General features: G+C 56.3%; 1 protein-coding gene across 5 annotated transcripts in view; it reads left to right on the plus strand.

Annotated features, from left to right (window-relative positions):
• Nucleotides 1-14,190, plus strand: part of EFR3B (EFR3 homolog B) — a 40,877-nt gene that overhangs the window by 499 nt on the left and 26,188 nt on the right. For 2 of the 5 annotated variants that reach the window (XM_005443523.3, XM_027811597.2), the window contains exons 1-3: nt 7,742-8,048; nt 11,312-11,388; nt 12,443-12,570. In XM_005443523.3, the coding sequence (XP_005443580.1) occupies nt 7,955-8,048; nt 11,312-11,388; nt 12,443-12,570 (299 nt within the window). In that variant the 5' untranslated portion in view covers nt 7,742-7,954. Of the gene's footprint in view, nt 1-744; nt 889-7,741; nt 8,049-11,311; nt 11,389-12,442; nt 12,571-14,190 lie in introns of those variants that run through there. The other 3 variants (XM_027811598.2, XM_027811599.2, XM_055714712.1) reach the window with 3 other exon arrangements.

A 14,190-nucleotide genomic window follows, 5' to 3' on the forward strand; every position in this document is an offset into this window, starting at 1 on the left:
GCCCCTCTTTGGGTTTTGGGGAGGGGCACTTGGTCTTTTACAGGGCTGTGCGTCCCCCAGTTTCTGGAGGGAGTCACCCCTTTGGGGCTGGGACACACGCTGTGGTCCCAGAAAAGGCTGCAAATGCCCCCTCTATCACTGGGGTATTGCCCCCATCCTGGGGGACTACAGTTCATTAATCACCACCCCCTACCCACCCCAACCCATGTTCCTGGAGTCACCTGCTCCCCGGGACTGGGAGGACCGTGCTTCTCTATGGGACCAGTGACCCCCATGCTGCTGGGGCATCTCGGAAAGACTTGGGTGCTATATAGGGTGTTTCAGCTCCACCTGGCTACTTGGGGGGCGGGGGGAGTGTCACCCCCACCCCAGAATCAGGGGTCCTATACATGACCAGCCACCTGGGGAGCTGCCTGGTCCCTGGCATAGGGCAGACCCTAATCCCATATAGGCCCCTGAAGCTTGAGGTGTTTGGGGATGCCATCCTCCCCCCCCCTGCCGTTTGACCCCCATGCTGTCACTGGTGTCACTCCTGTGCAGGGCGGGCATATGGGGTCGCGTGTCCCCAGCCAGGCAGCGTGGTGGGGTGATGCCGAGTGCGTAATGGGGAGCAGCTGGCAGAGCAGCTGGCCGCCCCCCCGCCCCGGGCAGTGGCTGCGCTAAGCTGCTGGGAGCTTTTGGGAAGGGCCAGGGGGTGGCCGGGTGGCTCTTAAATCCTTGGTACCCAAGCATCCTTCCCCAGGCTGTCAGTGCAGGGCGAGCGCTACAGAGGAGAGAGCCCCTGACCAGTGTCCTGCCTTGGGGGCTCGCAGCGCACCCCAAGGGCTGTGGGGTCACTTTGGTGTGGGGGGCCGAGCCCCCTTTCTGCGAGGTACTGCAGTGCCAGGGGTGAGTGTGTGGTGGGATGTGGCAGGAGGGAGATGGGTGGGAAGGGTGCTGACACTCCTTCTCTCCCCTTCCTTACCCCCGCCATGGGTGCTGGGGTGCTTTGGAGCTCAGTGGGGTTAACACAGATGGGAGGTCCTGAGGTGCGCTGGGATGATGTGTTGGGATGCAGCACCTGCCTCCGGTGGGGAAAGGAGCAGAAGTGGTGGGCTTGGGGTGTGGGTTTCTACTTAGTGGGGCCGGGGCGGGGGGGGGCGCTGAGGCAGGATGCATGGGTTCCGTTTCTTTCCTCTCCTCGTCACGGTGCTGACTCCTCTGTGGCCTCGGTTGAGTCATTCAGGTCTCCCAGCTGGTATTTTTCCACCCGCAAAACGAGGGGGATGCTTCCCTCTTTGGTGACAGCTGCTGCAGTGCCCCGGGGATGTGGCCCCTCTGCAGCCCCCCACCACGCTGGGGTTCCCTCACCTGCTCCGACTATGGGACCTCTCTTTGGCATGGGATGGCGGTGATCCTCTTGTTGCAGGACAACTGGCCCTGATACCCAAATGCTCCTGCTGGTCCTCTTTCCATCTGAGCTCCCTGCCTCGCTCAGGGCTTGTGCATCCACCCTGGGGCTTGGGCTGATCTTTGAGGGGGGGTTTCTTTTGGTGATTTGTGCTGCTGGCAAACATGAATTTGCATGGAGCCGTTATCATCCGAGCCATTTGCAGCAGCCTGGAGCAGGTGATCATGCTCTCCGCGGAGCTGCAGGGGACCCCAGCCCCGCTGCAGACCTGGGGGAGACCTGAGTCGTGGGTCCCTAAAGCCCCACCAGCCCCCCTGGTGTCGGTTTTATGATCTGGCTCGAGGGGTTTGACATGCTCTGGTTGTCCCCTGAGATCCTGGCTCAGTGGCCAGCCTGTCCTGCCCACCGGGAATGGCAATGCCGCACTGGGCCACGGCTCCTCTTACCCACAGGGTACACCTCTGCTAGCATCCTGGGGGAGCCGCTGGTCTGAAATACCCGGTGTTTCCTTGGGGAGGGGAAGGGAAGAGCATCTCTGGGGACCTGAATGTGACTTTGAGGACAAAAGCCGGGACAGTCCCTTCTCCGGTAGCACTCACGGCCAGGCATTGCTGCGGCTCGTGGTCCTGGAAAGCATCCAGGAGCTGGAAAGCTCTGTGGGATACTTTGGATGAAAGGTGCATTAGGAATGCACAGGATTATTGGTATCTTTTTAATCTCTCTTTTAACTGTCTCTTGGCCTGGGGGAACTGGGACGGGTGACTGGGGATGTTTTTTTCTCCATGGAAAGCATGAAGCGGTGCAGGACCTGCTGCCTCCCTGGGAGGTGGTCAGAGGGGCAACATAGGGGGCACAGGCCACCCTCCTGCCCTCTGCATCCCCTCTAATCCTGCAGTGCTGGCACCTTGTGCTGAGCTGGTGCCCGTGTGTGAGCCAAGAGTGTCGTGCTTGGCATGGCTGTACCTGGCCCCCGTGGCTGGTGGTGTGGTGCCGTGGCGGTGGCCGTGTGCGTGGAGCGGGGCTGCTGGGGGTCTGCGCCCCTTTGCAGCCCGGGTTCGGTTTCCTTTTGCAGTCACCGGTGAAAATGGGGGAGGCAAGCTTTGCCCCCAGCTGTGCTGTCACCTGGCCTGGGGTGGCTGGAGTTGTGCAAACGGCGGGTTTGTGAGCCGAGCCTTCAGGCTGGTGTCCCTGATGCCCGGTGGGACCTCTCTGTCCTCAGTCAGGCTTGAGGCTTAGCTGCTCCAACGGGAGATTGCGCACCACCGGAGCTGAGGTGCTGCTGTTCAGCTGGCAGGACAGCCCGGTTGCCCTATGGGGGGCTGTGCGGTGGCCCTGGCTGGGGGAGAAGCCCAGTGCTTTGTGTACCCAGCTGCCAGCAACCATCCCGCTTCACTGCCATCTCCAGGAGCGTGGGCTTTAATTCAGAAATCCGTGTGAGTTCGTTGGGCTGAAAGCTGGCTGTAGGGAGAGCATGGAGGGGAGCACGGGAACTGTGGAGACGGGATGGGGTTCACGTTTCCATGGGGGGTTCCCAGTAAGGCTTATCTGCAGGCCTCCCCCATACTTTTGGCAGCTGCTGGGATGGCAGTGTGTGTCGGAGCGGCCGTGGCAAGCCTTTGCGAGCCACATCGCAACCGTCCAGCCCGGCCACCGCTCGCTGCGGTTTGTTTCCTTTACACTCCCTCACTTTGCTTTCTGCTCGCCAGCACGAGCTGTCTCCTCCCACGACAGCGGAGCTGGAAATAGAGAAGGTTCCCCTTTTTTTTTTTTTAAGTTTTTTTAAAATTTTTTTTTCAACAGCAGCTGGAGTAGGGAAAATGAGGTTTTTCGGCTACCCAGGGAGGAGGCGTTGTCGGTGGTGGGCGCCAGCAAGGCCCCTGCAAGCCGTCTGGGGCTGCCAGCGTGCCACTGAGTCACAGCCAGCAGCCGCACAAGCGGATGGGTTTTGCACTAAATAAATAGTGCTCGGTGGGACTGGATGGCTCAGCAGGGGAATGTGAAATGCAATTAAGCCTTTTTTTTTTTTTTCTTTTTTTTTTGCATTTTTTTATATTGCTTTTTAACTAAAACGATCTGCAAATTAATTCAGTGCTTATAGAGGAAAAGGGGCTATTTGTGGTCCCAGCAGTGCAGGGGACTTTCCTGATCCACCCTGCCACAGCTCTCATATGGGTTTGTGTTAAACCTCGATGGCTGTGGCCAAGTCCAGGGCTTTTTTCCTGGTGTGCTTCCAGGCGACATTGCTGTGTCCAGGCAGGATTTGACCCCTGCAGTGAAGATGAGGACTCTTCTGCCTGGAGCAAATGCTAAAGGGGATTGTGCCAGGCCAAGAGCTGGCATTTCTCCCCTCGAAGCTCATCAAGCCCGACCACGTAAAGGCTCTGGTAATTGCTTGCGCAATCAGTAATTGCATAAGAGAATGCACTTGCAGAGATGCTCCGCTCTAGGCTGATCCCTTTGCAGGCACTGTAGCTCTGTCACAGGTTGCTCTGCCTTGGCAGCTGGAATTGCTCGCCCTCGGAGGAGCTGCAAACAAGCCAGAAAGGCTGGAGAGAAAGCATAGCCGTGGCTGGTCCCATCACGTTTCTGTATCTCAGTAAATGAGGGTCTTCAGTCAAGTTTTCTGCCAAAACCTGAATCTGGCTGTGAGCTTTGATGTAGCGTATCTTGGGGAAATAGGAAACCACAGAAATGTGTGGTCAGCATCTCAAAAGATCCTTATTGTGTTGGGGGTTTTTGTTATTGTTGAACATGCAAAACAGGACAGGGAGGTTGCATGGGGTTTTTTTCTCTAAAACCTTTCAGACTTGAAGCCTTCCCATGTCCTTGGCCGTTCTGTTGAATCTGGCTCTGTGCAATGCCAGGTCTTGCAAAATGAACCTAGCTCTTAATTAAGCAGTTTTTGGAGGCTGGCCCTGATGCTGGGTGGACTCTCATTCTCCACTGGAGCTTCTCTACCTACATGGTCTGGACCAGACACACCACATCCATGCGACAACTGGTGAACATCATCGAGGAGCTGCCTCGGGGCCAGAGTTTGAGTGAATTTCCTGCTGTTTAAGCTTTTTCTTCCCCCCTAGCAATTGCTCTGCCGTGTGTTGTATAATGAAACCAGGCATCCATTAAGGTGCTTAACTTCCTTTCTTCTCCCCTCAAACTGGCACTGCCGGCACACCAGGTACATAATGCAAGCCTACTGGCGCACAGCTTTGCCCTTAATGGGTGGTTTCCCATGCAAAGGGGCTGGTGTGGTCTTGATGCCCGAATCTAATCACTGCTGTGAAATATTAATTAATCTGGCTGCTATTAAAGCTTTCCACGTGCGCTGCGGTGTCGGAGAGGCAGGCTCAGCTGAGCAGTGAAGTGTAAATAATGGAGGGCCAGATCCACTGCTGGTGTAAGCTCGCAGGGAGGCTGATTGATGTCCTGCCACTCACCACGGAGTTGTTAGAGCTGCATTTGATGCCTGCGTGCCTTGTGCTGTCAGGATTTGGAAGCAGGGGGGGAGATGGGAAGTAGCATGTTTTGGCAAATCCAGGTGGGATTCAGACATGCTGGTACCGGTGTGGATTTGGCCTCTGGAGCAGCTCCCATCTGGGGGGTCACTGCACGGGTCCTGGCACAAAGCTGTGTGCTGGGGCTCTGCATGGAGCTGCTTCGTGCCCCCCGCCCCAGTGCCTGCCCCGGCAAGCCCTGGCTGCGTCAGTGGGAGCGAGGCGAGAGCAGCACGTGGAGGAATGCCAGGGGGAAGCTGCGAATTTAATTGCTGAGCTAAAAGGCTTTGCGCCGATGGCTCCGAGCGGGCTGCAGGCGACGTCTGGGAGAGCATTTCCCTCCCTGGCATGCTCCTGTCCATCCCACTCAGCGACATGAGAAATACATCCTGGCAGCAACAGCCTTGGCTCGCCAGTCCCAGGCATCTCTGCTCTTCCTTTGCTGTCAGTGCCTCGAAATATTTTGCTGTCCCTTCGTGCCGGCGTTAAGAGACTCAGCTCCCTGTGACCAGTGCTGCCTTGTGCTGCCCTTGGCGGTCTGGGTCTTCTGCAACATCCTCAAAAGCGTCTCTGCTCACAGATGAGTTGTCAGCTTTTAGAAGCATCCCTTTGCAGATGGTGACTCTTACCGAAGGACACTTGGATGAGTGGCGATTAACAAGTGTGGAAGGGAGCAAGCCGCAGCCGTGCAGCCTGAACTGTTGAGGAAGGTCAGGAACTATTAATTAACATCAGGATATTGCTCTGAAGTATGGAGCTGGGGGGGGGGGGGAGCTGGATTTGGCCATCTCCCCACTACTTCCTCCCGTACGGAAGATGGTGGGAGTCTAATGCAGCCACCCAGGGTCCCCCATCTTTCCAGGGCCGGTCTTTTCCAACAACTCTTCTTCGCACCAGGCTGATCTGAACTGCTCTATCCAGATCCTCTCCTGGCCTGGGGGCTGCTGTTGCCTCTCCCTGCCAGGGCACGGGGCACCTTCTGGTCCTCGCCCTGTTCCCGGCATGGCATGCTGTGAGGGGGGCATTGGGCCGTGGTTTTAATTGGTGCCCATTGCATTTGGCTCTTTTAAACGCGATTAGAAAGAGATTTACTGGCTTGCTTTACAGCTCTGCAGGCCTGTGGGGTCGTGCTGATTTACACTGGGATCTGCCCTGGTGCCGTAGGGGTGCAGAGGCAAATGGAGGCTGGCTGGCGCTGGAGCTGGATTTTTACTGTAGATTTTGCTGGCTATTAAATTGGTTGCAGAAACTCGAAGGAGCACCTGAGCAAAGCTTTACCTTGGGGAAGCTCACAGCCATGCCTGCTCATGGCTTTGAGCTTTCCCCTGGGGACGGCTCCTGGGGAGGAGAGGGTGTGCAAGTGGTGCCCTACATCTCTTTCAGTGCCTGCAGCACTGTCTGTCCCTTCTGTCTGCCAGCATCACTTGGTTTCTTGCCTTCCCTGATATTTTTTTTTCTCCCTTCCCATGGGCTGGGGCTTCTCGCTCCATCCCTCTGTCCACCACAGGGTGGATGGAAAACAGAGCTAATGAGTCTCTGGACCAACTTGAATATTGCTCGGTGACATTTCTAGCATGTAACAGGAAGATTTCACCATATTCCCTGGGCAGGCTCACCTGCTGGGTGCTAAAGTGCTGAGGGAGTCAGAGGATGGGTATGATGGAGACTGTCACGTCGGCTGCATAAATGAGATTTTGGTAAGCAGATTAGGGAAAGGTCTCTGGTTCGGTGTGGGGCTCGGAGGAAGACAGTGCTGGGCTGGCAGTACAACCCCTGCCTTCAGGCCGGTGGTTTTGCCTGGGGTTAAGGGAGCGACCTTCATGAGATATTAGGTTTAATGAGGGATTTTGTGTGATTTAATTAAGATTTATTTGCGATCAGCTGGAGTGCCCTTATTAAGTAAATTCCAGGCCTCAAATAATATGGCCATAAGGTTTCCCAGCCATGCGTATTTCCAGGATGCCATTAAAATGGGGAGAGGGTAGGGGATTAACGAGGAAAGCCTTATGGTCAGAGCACTGCTGGGAGAGTGCGTGGTTGTTTCGGGAGGTGAGCTGGGCCAGTGTCCTGTTCTCAGCTGGCCATGCTCGATCCTAAAAACCCCAGTTACAGCTGGTACCAGTGAACTCCACTCCTGGAAACACATGCAACGAGTTTATCCGAGGTCCTCGGGGCTCATGCCACTGTCAGAGCAGCTAAGTGGGGGTTATGGTAGCTGCTGGCAAGCTAGAGTTGCTGGGACTGAAAGACTGTAATTACCCCCAATTAGATAGACTTTCTTGGAGCAGAGCTAGCAAAGCGAAAGGCCCTTTTTTGCCCTCCCCCCCCCCCCCCCCCCCATGAGAGCGCAGATGTGACCTGCTGTGGCTGAGAGTGGTGGTAAAGAGCCCAATAAATGCCACTAAGGTGCCCCAGGTGAGAGCAAGACAAAGGTGACACTCGTATATCACAGGTAGCTGTGCGAGCCGGTGCTGCTCCTGCCTTTCCCAACTTATTCCCTCCATAGGGAGAGGGTCAGCTCACATTCCTCCATGCCTCGATTTACCTGATCTTTAAGAAAATCCACGTCCTTGGTTCCCACAGCGGTGGGCTGCCGGCAGGAGGAGAGCACGACGCACCGTGCAGGTCCCTGCTTGCGTGTCTGTTGCATCCCTGGGTGCTGCTTCGGGGTCAGCTCCGACTCGCCGAGCCTCCCCCCTCGTTAGGGCTGCCCACAAATGAATGGTGAGCCATGTGCCGAACGGGAGAGCTTTGGGCTCAAGGGACCTGGAAGAGCCACCCCTGTCCATCCACCCGCTCGGGGCCCTCCCAAATGCCCAGCTTGCCGGCCGCCCCCGCATACCGGTGCAGACGCCGGCGGAGCAAAGCCGGTGCCATTCCCAGCTGCCATCGGAGCCGCCTCGGTGACTCAGCAGCCGTGCTGAAAGCTCCCTTATTTATTTAAACGGCTGCTCCCGCTTGGCTGAACATCCCCTGCAGCGATGCTGCCGCTGGGCCGGCCTCAGCCGCCGCTCGGCGGGGAGAAGAACGATCCCCGGCACCCCAAGTCCCCCGGTTTGCTTGGGACGCGATGGCTTTGACCACCTGGGCTCTCGGCTCCGCGCTGCGGCTCTGTGCCGCCGGCCCTGCCAGCGACTGGGAGATGCTGCACGTGGCTGGAGCAGGTACCTTGGCTTTTCCCCAGGCTGCTGGGTTGGATCTTCTGGGAGGGCAAAGCCGCTGGGGTTGCTGGTGACCTTCAGGTGTCATCGTTCTGTGTTTCTAAATACCTCGTGCAAGCCTGGGCTGGAGGAATGCATTGTAGCTGCGAGGTTTTGTCCTCATGGGGGGGATGCTGCTGGTGGGCACCTTGCTCCGGCTGGAGCTGTGGCTGCGGTGCCGGTGTGAGGGTACAAGGTGCATGGGGTCGGTGTGGTGGGTGCTAAAGGAAACTGGTGCCTGGAAGAAGAAATGTCTGAGACCCTTGTTGGTTAGCCTGGCTGGGGGGGATGTTGCTAGCCCCAGCGTTGGGGTTTGGTGCTGTGAGGGTCAGGGGGGTCCCATATAGACCAAGCATGAGGCTGATTTCAGCCCTGGCATCAGGACCAGACTTGGATTTGTGGCTCTTGGGAGAGCCCTCGGGGCAGGGAAATAAAACAAGGGAAAATCTTCCTCTTTCCTCAAGATCTGTGTCATTTTTACTGGGCTTTTTTAAGGTTTTATGGTCTCCTTGTCTGTGCCTGTGTAGGTCTGGGCTGGGCAGTGGTTTGGGGCAGGAAAGTTTCTCTTGGTTTCATGCAAGCAGAGAGACCCCTTCTGTGCCTGGCTGCGGGGAGCTCAGCCCTCGTACCAGGCATCAGAAGTTTCACCCAGGGGCGCTGCGTTGTAGGAAGCCCTGTCCTTCTGCTGGGCCATGGTGGGGTCCTACCCACTGGTGACCTGATGTACTTTGGGCTGAGCAATGTTCCTGCTTTCCCTGTCTGGACCATGTTCACCGTCCTGGCACGTGGGACAGATGGGGCACCCGGGTCCCCTCTCCTGGCAGGTGCTTCAGGTCTTCGTCTCTCTCCTGCTGCTGCTTTCTTTAGGTGAAGCCTTAAAAATCTTCTACTCTTGGAAGAAGTCATGCTAGGTGAGAGGGAAGGCATTATATTTAATTCTGTAATTATTATTGATGGGATCTGTGCTGTGTCTGCTCTTCAGCTTCATTCATCAGGATGAGGGTGGTGGATTGGCAACGTGGCTGAGCTCTTTGCTCCTCTTCCAGAGACAGGAATGTGCATTAATCCTGAAAATACTCTAAAGTCACATTTCTGGAGGTGAGATAATTGTCGAGAAGGCTGTAGGAGTGGAGGGGACCTGGCTTCTTGGCTAATAGGATCGCTTACGGGGAAACTCTCCAGCTGTTTTGCGGGGAGAGCTCGTACCTGTGCTGGGACACTGGCAGGGATGCATGGCCCAGCAAGGTGAGATAAGTCACGTTGGCTAGGCTGTCCTGGGCGAGAGGAATTTATTAAGAGGATTCAGGAGATCATCAGATGCTTGTTTGTGTGAATGGCAAATGAGAATTTATTAAGAGGCCAGATTAAAGGTACTTTGGAAAAAGCGAAATCGATTGAGGGCAGCTGACGAGGGAGGAGGGAGAACAGCAGATACCAGACTTAGAAACAGAATATTGGAAAGCGGGGAGGTGTGGAGGGGTTGGCAGGGAGAGCACAAGAGGTGGAAGGAGCTCTTTGCCGCTGCAGCGTTGCTGGGAGCACTGGGCCCCAAAGGGGACCCCAAAGCAAGCAGCAGCTTTCAGGGGAGGTGCAGGCTGCCTCCCCCTCCCCGTGAACACCCGCCGTCGGAGGCGATGTGCTCGGGAAGCAAGCGAGCACATTGCAGGAAGCGAGCGGTGCCAGCGCCGGGAGCTGGCGCGAGCAGGCGTGAGCTCATGCGTTCCAGCAGGAGCGGTCGCCGGCTCCCACCGGCGCAGCCTTTGTCCCCCCGGCTTCTGCTTCTAGGCAGTGGTTGCCAAAAACCAGCCCCAAATTACTCACGCTTCCCTGGGCTCACAAAGGCTGGTGCTTTGGGGTGGCTGACACCAGCCTCCTCTGTGGGGTGCAGCATCCGAGGAACGCTGGGCCCCGGGGAAAAAATGCATTGTGCCGAACGGAGCAAGGGGATGCTGGTGTGCAAAGCCCTTGGAGCGGTGCTGGGAAGGGTAGCATGTCGAGCAATCTCCCCGCCCCCCCCCCCCCTTTTTTTAAATAAACAAAGTCTACAGATATTCATCAGCGGCTGGTGGGCAGGGCAGCACTGGCACAGCTTTATGCAGGGTGATGTATCATGGTGGAGGTGCCCGCGGATGCTGAACTCTCTGGTGCTGCAGCTGTCCCCATGCTTGGGGCATGGTGTGGGAGCACAACAGATGCTTGAGAACCCACCTGGACCACCGGCTGTCCCCAGGCTGAAGACGGGGGATCCCTGGCTGCTGCGGAGGGTGTGCCATGGCCCTGAGAATCAGGATGTAGCACAGGGAGAAATATCCAGGTTGCAAATGATCCATTCCTCCCTCGGCAGCTCCCCAAAAGCAGAGCAGGGGATCGCAGCCCCGTTTAGGATATTTAGCATCTAGGGCTAATCGCTTCGCTCCGAGCTGGGATGCAGCCAGTGCCCGCTCTTTGCTGGGCTGTGGACTTGCTGCTGCGAGAGGGTTTGGCTCTCGGAGAGGCTGCGCAGGGCACGGCTGGTGCATCATCGGGGATGTTCTGCTGCTCTGTCTGAAGCCCCTCAAAAAGAGGGGCTGGGTATGGTTGTGGTGACCTGAGAAACACAGGTCGCTTGGTGATCCCCTCGGGGGAGAAAGGCTGTGGTCAGGCTGCCCAAAGGGGCATCGAAGGTGCTTGTTGTTTCTCAACAGCTCAGCTTTGGAGCTGCAAACAGGAAAACTTGTTTTCCTTTCATAGCCTTCATAAGATGCTCTCTCTCTGTTTTCTTTCTTGCTGTCCCCAGCAGCCTGTGCTCTCTTTATCGCTGCTGGCTCCGTGGGGAGCGTGAGGCAGGGTGTGAGTAGTGTGTCCTTGAGTTGGACAAAAGAGCTCTCAATCTGAGGGCCTGCGAGAGGGGAACTTGCGAGACAGAGAAGCACAGATTTAGGGGAACTTTGGACATCTTGTTCTCTGGGGGATGTTTTCTTGGGTGAAAAAAGCAGATAACCCTGCAGTCCTGTGTCAAATGATGCTGGTCACTAGCCAATTCCCTGCCTCTCAGCTGCAGTTTTCTCCCCTTGTTTTTTTTTGGCTGCAAAACTCTGGGATGTCATCAGCTGGGTGCCCTGTCCTCTTCCTGGGCCTCCCCACTGAATCCAAGGATATGTTTTCCACTAAAGGCACCTCCACGCGAGGGTTTGCCCGAGAACTGAGGGTTTCATCCCTACTGACCAACTCTGTCTCCTCTCTTCCAGGTGTGTGCGGCTGCTGCGGTGCTCTGCGTCCTCGCTACAAAAGACTTGTCGACAACATCTTCCCTGAGGACCCAGAGGTAAACGAGGCTCCGCTTCGCACGCCGAAGCTTTGGTGTGGTGTGTCATGCACCAAAGCTCTGGTCCCTGGGTTTCAGGGACGCGCTGTGACCTGCCCAGAAACAGCTCCCGGGAGGCAGGCGATGCTTTGACTCCAAAAAGCTGTGCCTGGAGGGCTGGATTTTCCTTTAAAGCCTGTTTGGGAGTGGAAATACAGAAGCAGCTCCTCCAGCCAGGCTTCCTTTCCCGGAGGTGCCAGGCAGATGTTGAGGATGGATGGATGGGAGGGTAGGGGTTGGACCTGAAGGCGTATGTCCTTCTCTTTGCAGGATGAGAGAATCAGCTTCTGAGAGCAGGGGTCTCTTGAGGCCTCAGCCAGGCTTTTGAGCTGAAAAACTGCTTACGCTTCCATGATGCAGGGAAGCTGGTGCCCTGCTTTCTGCCTTGCTGAACTGGCGATGGGGGATGCCCTGCCAGCTGCGTCTGGAGCATCCAAAATCCAGCCTCTTTGTCTCCCTTTCACAGCTGAGACGAAAAGGCAGCGGAAGAGGGGCTCCCAGCTGGGGGTAGCAGGGCTGGGATTACCCAGGGAGGTGGTGAATGCTTGTTTTGTCATGCTGCTGGCAGCGAAGCTGAACAAGAGGCTGCTGCCGAGCCACGTGGAGAGGGGAAAGCACTGCAGTTTTCCACACTGCAGGGGACTGGGGTTGGCAGCTTGGCGTGCTTGTTTCGTTTGGCCTCAGCAGCCTAGAGGTGTTGATGTCCCTGTCTGCCCCTGTCTCCCTTGGTGCTGGTGCATTACTAGGTGCTGGCAAATGGTTCTTGCTGTGTTTACGGTGTGGGGTGCTTGATAGAGGCTTGCACTGGGGTCACCCCTGGCTGTGGTGCCTCCGAGAGCCCTCAGCTGAGGCTAAATGCAATCCTCACTTGGCTTCCCTGGCGTACAACGTGTGGGGAAGTGCTGGGATGGGACTGGCGTGCCCCAGACCTCTGGCATTACTGCCAAGGTTTGCTGCAGAGGTGTTTGCTGGGTCTGGGTGTGAGGCTGTGACGCCCTGTGCTGCTCTTGTTCAGGATGGGCTGGTGAAGACCAACATGGAGAAGCTGACGTTTTATGCCCTGTCTGCCCCAGAGAAGCTGGATCGCATTGGTGCCTACCTCTCCGAGCGGCTCATCCGAGATGTGAGCCGGCACCGATATGGGTAAGGGCTGGGAGACTGTTTCAGTCATCCCAGTGATTGGAATAACGATGGGACGCTAGATAGTAGAGGGGGTCCAGGCACGGGGTGGGATGTAGCTGCAGGTACACAGCTCCTGCATGCTCCAAGCTGTCCTGAAGCTGTGAGCATGCTGCAAAGAGACCCAAGCATGTCCTGCCTCAGAAAGTGAGACGTGGAAGTGTGCAGGGATGTGCAAACTCCTTGCAAAGGGACCAGGCAAGCTGGGAGCCACATAGTATCTCCGTGGCATCGTGTCGTCCCTGCTTGAGGAGTCTGTGTGGTGTTTGTCACCAGCAGCAGAACTGTCATCATCCGTCTGGGCCATCATCAGGAGCCTGTGGCACCCTTCTGGCCTTTAAAAGCCCACAGTGGCTCTTCCAGAGCCAGATGGAGGTCTGGCTAGGTGTGGGCAAGCAGCTAAACAGGGTGGCCCTGGCTGTAGCTTGCTGGGAGTTATTCAGCTTGGGAGCATTGCACCCAATGCACATCTCTATTGAGCTACGGTGATGTGGCATAAGCAGGAGCACTGACGCTTTTCCAGAGAGCACATGATGGGGATGCATTGAGCTGGATGGGGATTGCTGGGTTTGCTCTGTCCAGCTTACCTGCGTGGTCCTGGCTGGGCCCCCTTCCCCTCCATCTTCCCTCCCTGTGTCGCTTCCACACAGTAAACACGCTTGTGTTTACTGCAAGGAGAGTGGTGCCCACCTGGAAATAGCTGAGTGCCCTAATTAGAAACTCTGGGGGAGCACGGGAGGGCTCCTTCCCTTTGGAATAGCTCCTGGGCTGCTTCTTGTTGTCTCCCAAACAAAGCCGCAGCAGACAGACACGGCTCAGCTTCGTGGTGCGAACTTCAGCCTGCCTTTTATCCTGGGGGGAGAGAAGCCAGCAGCCTGCCTAAGAAGTGTTAAAGTTGGAAAACCTTCAAAGCCTCATCTGCATCACCCGTCATCGGGAGTGACAGGACATTCAAAGCTCTGCCTGATGTTCTACGCTTAAGTGGCTGTTAACAGGCTCTGCTTGCTATGTTGGGAAAAGAAAAGCTCTCGGAGATTTTTGACATCTAATGACAAGCCTCGGTGGGTGGGGGGGAAATATATTCCCTCCTCCACCGCCTGTGCGTATAGGCACATAACTGGGTTGGAGCACTAGCTAATTTTCAAAGTCTAACTTTGAAATGCCGGAGATGGGTTTGGATCAGCCTTTCGTTTGCAGGGCGCTGCAACTGGAGCAGCAGGGCTCGCCCCGCGGCGGGCACTGTGGCCAGGCTCTGAAAGAGCCGCTGAGCATGTGGGTGCCTCTCCGGCATGTGAGGTGAAGGTGGCCTTGTTTTCAGGCCCCTTGGGTGTTATCACTTTGTCAACTTTGTTGCTAAAAGGAGAAAGTGTTCTTGTTTGAGTTCGCAGCAATGCAACCCACCCCCTGGAAGAGGATGGTTGGGGTAGGTCAGAGGTGATGACTCTGATTCTGCAAGCATCCCTTTCCCCTCTCGGTGGCCTGTGTCCAGTTGACCCCAAAAGAGAAGCCATGCTGTTGCAGTAATAGTTGGCACAGAATGTTGTTTTCAGCCTTGTTTCCTATGAGGAAGGAGCATGATGCTTC

This window comes from Falco cherrug, chromosome 6 (genome assembly GCF_023634085.1).
Source record: "Falco cherrug isolate bFalChe1 chromosome 6, bFalChe1.pri, whole genome shotgun sequence".
Classification (NCBI taxonomy): Eukaryota; Metazoa; Chordata; class Aves; order Falconiformes; family Falconidae; genus Falco; species Falco cherrug.